At 30.8% G+C, this 7,557-nt stretch overlaps 1 protein-coding gene across 2 annotated transcripts in view; it reads right to left on the reverse strand.

Moving 5' to 3' along the window:
- Window positions 1–3,987, reverse strand: part of LOC106786223 (tyrosine 3-monooxygenase) — an 11,500-nt gene extending 7,513 nt beyond the window's left edge. For both annotated transcript variants that reach the window (XM_014747378.1, XM_014747377.1), the window contains exon 1: window positions 3,258–3,987. In XM_014747378.1, coding sequence (XP_014602864.1) covers window positions 3,258–3,323 — 66 coding nt within the window. In that variant the 5' untranslated portion in view covers window positions 3,324–3,987. The remainder of the gene's footprint in view (window positions 1–3,257) is intronic.
- Between the last annotated feature and the right edge of the window lie 3,570 nt (window positions 3,988–7,557).

Here is a 7,557-nt window from a genome sequence, read left to right on the forward strand (position 1 = left end):
TAGAGATTAACAAATGGAATCCGAACGCAATCCGTATTAGCAATAACCGCTATTTAAATATAGTCAATTAACAGACAAGAGTAATTAACGTTCCAACGAAGTTGTATATATATATATATACGTGAATGCTAGTAAAACTTAAATGTCTTACATATCCGGTATGATACTCTAATTTTTTTATTAGTATTATAATTTTATTATTATTAATATTATTATTATTATTTCTAGAGAGTTTTGCTTGTTAGTTTTTTATTTGTTACATTTTTTTCCCCTCTCTCTTTCTTTCTCTCTCTCTTTCTTAACTAGGCGAAACTATTTATTTTAATTTGACTTTTGTAAAAAAAGAAGAAAACGCGATAAGTCGAACAACCTTTAAGACAATGGTAAAACATTAAACCTATCATTATCATTAGTCTCAGACATTATTTTCCCATATCTATAATACGCTCTAATTTATCACAAGTCGAATGAAACCGATTTTGCAACCGAGTTATACCAAATGTTCGTTGAATCGTGAACAAAAAAACAAATATGAAAGAAAGAAAGAAGAATAGAGAGAAATAATGAAACCAGTAGATATCCCTTGTCCACCTGCGTAAGATCACGATGTTTCGATGGCAAAGATACATCGAGATCTCGAATGTAACGAGCCAAGGTCATATATCTTAGAGCACCCTAGCAACCTGGCAAACTCCTACCGGACACGATCCGATCGGGTGGCCAGATATGGGCGCGAACAAGTTCCGTTTCAATGACTCACGGGTTCACCATCATTCTTGTCTCATTATTTGTGGTGGTTCTGGTACACTACTGTTCCCTGATATCCTAGAAACTGATTCGAAATCTCGAAAAATCAATCGAGTTACTCGAGTTTCATTCTCGCGATCTCACCGAGAACTTCTAATCGTTCGTAACGATTTTCAAACCACACGTTCCAATGATATTACATACATATATATACATATATATATATGTAATATTTTCGTATGTTAACGTTGTTGATATTTGTATTCGTATTCTTTTATATATACACGCATTTATCTATCACTCAAGGTCCGTGACATGACTAAATACACGAGTAAGGTATTAAAGAGAACGCATGATCAAATGAGAGAGAGAGAGAGAGAGAGAAATTGAAAGAGAGAGACATCACGAGTCGCATCCGCCAAAGCGATGTTACAATCGTGTTTACAATCGCGTCTACCAATCGTTAATCGTTCCTTTCCTTTCGCAATATACCTAAACGTTTCTTTTATTATTTCTTTCCTTTTCTTTCTTCTTTTCTTTTCTTTTCTTTCCTATTTTTTTTTTTTCTTCTAATGTCCTTCCAAGCAACGTCAGAATTTTCGATCGTTCTTTCGCGTGATTTAAAAATCATTTCGCGTCATTATTTTACGAGGAAAGCAGCAACGTTTTAAATTTCATTGAATTTAATCCTCAATATATTTCTAATTGAATGTTAATTTATTCGACAAAACGTATCTGGTCGTCGAACCATAAAAAATCAATAGTAAAGATATTTACGGAAATTTTATTTAAGAGAGAGAGAGAGAGAGAGATATTATTCTTCCGAATTCTTTCTTGTGTTTGTTTTTTCTTTTTCTTTTTTCTTTCTTTTTCCTTATTATTCGACAATAATATTACGATTTGTTTCCTCAATCTCGCGCGATGAGAATCGTTTACAGTTATACATCGTTAAATTATTATCGAAAGAATTTCGTAGATTATCTTATTTGTTTGAAATCTCTGTTTTTTTTTTTTTTCTATTTCTATTTTTAACAAAAATATATTACGAATCAGACAGAGGAAAATAGATACAGACATATTATTATTATTGTTGTTGTTGTTAATATAAAATTGAAATAAAAAAAAGAAATAAATGATTGTATAGTCGCGTTTCCTCGTAAACTAAGTACTTATAATCTTACGTAAATTCATCTAGATGGTATCGATTAGTTTGATTATCAAGTATCTTTGTATAGAATATTATAAAAAAACTGATAAAATTCTATAACAGATAGAATGAACTTGGAATTGTATTGGTTAGAAGTGTATTAGCAATTATGGTTGATTAGTCATCGGGCGATAGGGTTTCTCGTTAAGGAATACGACTTTAAATAGAAGTAATTTAGAAAGATAAAGATAGGAAGACAATCTTTCGGTAAGAAAAAGAAGGAAAAGAAACCTAGGATACATTCGAACGTAGATTATCGTGTCTGGTATCGTTTATCGGACTCATCAACGGTCATTATGCGACTTGAACAAACATTGACGGACGCAACGGATGATTTTCTTGACTCGTCAATGACGAGAGAGAGAGAGAGAGAATCTTTTTCAAGATAATAATATTATAATATACGGTAAAAGGAAACGGTTTAGAAAATTATATTATTTCCTTTTACCATGTTACCTTATCCACGTGTGGATACGTAAGCGTATAGTTATTTATGACACTATGTAAATTATATATAATAATAATAATAATAATAATAATAATACGAAAAGATTGGATTTTCTTTTTTTTTTTTAATAAGATATGACGATGCGTGACGAGAAAGTTTTATAACGAATTTAAACCCCTCCGTGGATAGTTTTTTTTTTTTTTTTTTTTTCTTTTCTTTTCGTTTTTTTTTTTCAATAGATAAAATTATTCGAGAAGAGAAAAAAATATATCGCATATCTCGCGAGAATTTATACAAATTCCGAATCATTGGGATCTTAGACGCGAGCATATTTACTTTCTCTAATCGAACACACTTGATTTCTTTTTTTTTTTTGTCTTCCTTTTAAATTTCATGAAAAGAATTTACGCGAGTGAAGAGTTTCACTTAAGTCGACAACAAAGAGAGATACACGTTAAAGCTTAAGAAAAAAATGGGTTATGTAAATGAAACGTTTTACGAGCCACATACGAAAGTAAAGAAAAGAATAATTCTGCAAAAATAAATGTAGACGCGAAGTGTTACAGTTAAACTTCTCGAATCCGATGATCATTCCCGATGAGAATGCAACGACCGTGCGAATTTACGCGCATTGAAATCTCCAAACTAACCGTTTCGAAATGCCGTTTAAACAACTCCAATTAATTTTCTAACGTTTTATGATAAATTATCATTCGATATTGTTTCTATCATAAAATTTCTACGATTAATCAAAACACACACGTTACATATATATCTTTAAACGTTATTATAAAGATTCGTAAGATGAAAAGAAGAAAAAAGAAAAATATAAACTAAAAATCAAATAAAACTCACCTCGATGCTGTAAGACTTCTTAATAGCGAACATTTCGCGATTCTTCTGAGCTGCTGCTACTGCCATTGCGTATTTCAAATTCTCTCCAATTATTCTTTTTCCTTCAGGAAAGCTTTGAAAACGTATGATCTGATTCTTCCTCGTCTCTTAACTTCGTCTTATATTTCGTCAATAAAATACCTTTGGCCTGATACGAATTACCACGATAATAATAATAACAACAATAATAACAATATCGCGAAAGGAAAAAGAAAAATATAAGTAATCTCAAACTTCGCTCTGTTTTTTTATTTCTAATTTTTCTTTTTCTAAATCGTTTAATTCTCACTGCCTATTAATAGTTGACAAAAGGAAAATCAAAATTAACGAACGATAGATAGTACAACAATTAACAAAGTTATAATTTTTCCAAAATTAAATTAGTGATTTAACGTTTGTTAATCGATCTAATGTACGTTTAACTTTCGACAACAAAAAAAAAAGAAATATTGTTTCGATTATTTTTGTTGTTTGTTTGTTGACGTTGTTCCCGTATTTATTTTCGATTTTCTTTCTTCAACTTGGAATTCCCTTTTTCGAAATAAATTCAATTCCTTGTAGTAGTGTAATAGACGATATACGACGATGATAATATATTGAGACACGAGAAAGATAAGAGGAGACCACCGACAACTATATCTTTTGTCTCTCTTTCTTTCGTATAAGCCCTCTTTGGACGAAGCGTACAAGCGAATGCGTCTACGGGGCGGATTGCTGCGGCATATAAACGTTGCCTCCCTTCACCGCGCCAGCTGATGCCGTGGTCAGGGGTGCCCCCACCTCAGAACACCCTACCCCACCCCACTCCACTACAGTACGGGGTTTCGGGTGGTCCATCGACTGCAATCTCGCATCAGCTACCATAACCACCACCAACTTCTACGCTCAGGCGCATCACGTTTCTCCTCCCAAACCCCATTATCTTTCTCTTTCTATCACATTCGTCCTTCTAATACGAATACTTTCCATCACCCTTTTCCCTCACCCCCACCCCACGGATTCTATAAGACTCCCCACGACAATCTTATCTCCTTTTTTTTTTTCACGCTAATTCTGTTTCTTTTTTTTTCTTTTTGTCCTCTTTCTTTCTTTTTCTCTGTTTCTCAAGAATAAAACTTAACGACAAAAAAATCCAAAATCGTTCTTTCGTTTATCATTTGTAAAATGGACTCATTTATTTTTCGTTGTATTTTTATTCTCTCTCTCTCTCTCTTTCTTTATTTCTTTGTTTAATCGAGATCTTAGTATTTACGAATGGTGAATGATATTAACAATTATTTGTTAATATCTGTCGTTTTTATTATAGCACATAATGTATTTTAAGTATCATATTTATGTTAAGTATAATGTACTATTTTGTATGATAAATTATGATTTATAGATGAATGGATAGGATGGATAGAGCTTATTTCGGTATTTTGCCATTAATATTTTATGATTGGATAGAATATTATTGATATCCTTGAATATTTAAATTTTCTTTTGCGATTGTGTGTTTAATCGTTTGCGATTAAGAATTCTCGAGTATTACACCGGTTCCGTGTTGGAAAAATCGTGCCTCTTCCTATCGTAAGATCTGATTTATGATCGAATTAATGATAAAATAAACTACTTACGAAAGAAACAACGCAAATACGAATATATTTTAAGCGTGTGCGTGTGTATTATACCCTTTGATCTCACCACACTTTTTTCTCTATTTTTAAAAATATAATTAGATATAAAATTATTTTACATATTGATTTATATATCGTTATAAAAATCATTAAAGTATTCCTATTTTTTTATTTTCCAATATATTTCCGTATCGTCTAATTCCTTAGAACGCCAATCCAATTTTCTCATCTATCTAAACGTTATATTTTCATAAATGCAATATCTCGAATATTTTATAGTAGAATTTTTGATAAGAAATATAAGTAAATAACGTCATTGAGCAGTAATTTTTGTGTTTAACGTAAAAATATTTTACGCAAAACTTCGAGGAAAGTTAGGTATTTGTAATTAAATATTTGTTTTTTTTTTCAACGATTTAGCGAAAGTGTCTAACTAATGTAAGTGAAAAATAATAATAATAATAATAATAATAATAATTATAAGAAGTATAGAGAGGAGAGATATTAAAATGAGATAGAATAAAATGTAATAAAAAAAATTTTCCTCATTCGTAAAGAGGCACGGTACACCTTCTTATTTTACCGCTCGCACGTGTGCTTATCGACGTCACTTTCCTACGTCACGAGTTGCGCCCGGAGGCGTGTAACGTGTCTTGGGAACTCCCAAGTGCCTCGAAGAAGAAATTCCATTTATTCGACCAATCCGACGGTACCAAGGATTCCCGAGGATGTTAAGTACTTTCCTCGAGCAATCAAATTTCATCGAAAGAAACTACAAAAAAATAAGAATTATCGAGATCTAATATATCTCTTTCGTATCTTTTGTATAACACACAATGAATCACAATTTTATGAGAAGTCATTTTCTCGATTACTTTTTTTCTTTTTTTTTTTTCTTTTTTCTTCAAGCTAAATCATTTCAAACGAAACATCAACAAAAAAATCTCTTTCATAACACAGGTTAATCGTTATATTCTATTTAACAAATTAATCAATAAAATATATTCGAGGAATTCGCGAACGAGGAATTTATTATTAAAACACAATCGTTTATTTTAATTATACGATATTTAGAAAGCTTTGGATTGTCGTCATACTATTGTAGTTACGCGTCGTCTTCAATATATTTTATTTTCTAATTTAGAAAGCTAATGTCATGTAAGATATGCGTTTGATCTGTACGATTAACGATACTTCATCCGTAGTGATTTTTTTTATATATATATATATATATATATATGTAATAGCAGGTAGTTAAATTATACGTATCTTCGTACGTAAGTTTTTTTATTTTATTTTCATCCTATGGATTTTTGATTGAAGATAAACAGGTACTTAAAATCTTCAATTAAGACGGAAATAACTTGTGTCCTAACTATCTTCTAACGCGAAATTCAAATTTTATGGGATTAAACCCGATTGACATTAATGAAGATACTGCTTCGTATTTCTTTTTTATTTATTTTTTTTTGATTGTGAGTTGAAAGAAAGAAAGAAAGGGGAAAAAAACACACATACACACAGAAAAAAGAAGAAGATGAGAAAAAAATCAAAAATAGAAAAATTTCTTTTATCGTTGCATATATTTCGTTAACAGAGATTCATATTTCTAATAATCGCATATATCAATGTTGGTAAGTACAAGAAACGTGACTACTCTGACGGCTATCACGCTTTCGTGTATCAAGGACAATAGAAACGTTACGAGACTCGGAACAGAGTTCGTTGTGTGCATATACGAGCGCACATACACACTTGTAAAACACATGCGTAAGAAAAAAGGTATATTACAACAATAACATTTTCTAGAAGGAATTAGATTAGTGCGCTAATTGTAAGTAAAGTATGTTCAAAAATATTCGAATAATGAGACTACTAACGTCACTGAAAATGATGATGATAATGATAATAATAATAATAATAATAATAATACAAATAAAATTGTAACAATGTAAGTAATTATATATCTGATTCATTTAATTATAAAAGTAATCAAAAACATTCCATTCATCTTACGTGTAATGTTTGAAATTTGTTTTCTACGAAACAAAGTTGAACATTTTCTTTTGTGCAAAAATTCTTTGTTCAATTACATAGGTTTTGGTATATCCTCGTTTTCCAAGATAATTTCTATGAAGATAAGATGATGAAAAGATAAAGGATCTGGTTGGTTGATGCGAATCATAAATGTACGTACACATAAAGTCGTACAATGTACGTTACGTCGTTGGATAGTTGGATCGTAATGTTAATTACTATGTAAGATCGCGGAAACGTTTTAAAGGTCGGACTACATGTACGAGTAAAATAATCCTTTGTGTGTGTGTGTGTGTGTAAATCTTACAACGTTATTCTACACTAAGTGGGTGATGCGATCAACGTGTGATCGGTGTGTGTTCGACATGTGTCTCTTTACACGATATAAATAAAAAACTTCTTAAAAAAAAAGTGAAACACACACGAACGCGCACACACAGATATATTATATTAAATATTATTCACATTAGTTGATTTTTAATTTTATCCACGATCATATATAATACCGTTAACGTACAATGAGTCACGGGAAAATTCGTATCCGTTCTACCTTTTAATTAGTATATATATATATATATATATAATAATATATTTAGATAATATTTTTC

This window comes from Polistes canadensis, unplaced genomic scaffold, assembly GCF_001313835.1.
Source record: "Polistes canadensis isolate GaletaPanama2010 unplaced genomic scaffold, ASM131383v1 scaffold_68, whole genome shotgun sequence".
NCBI classification, from domain to species: domain Eukaryota; kingdom Metazoa; phylum Arthropoda; class Insecta; order Hymenoptera; family Vespidae; genus Polistes; species Polistes canadensis.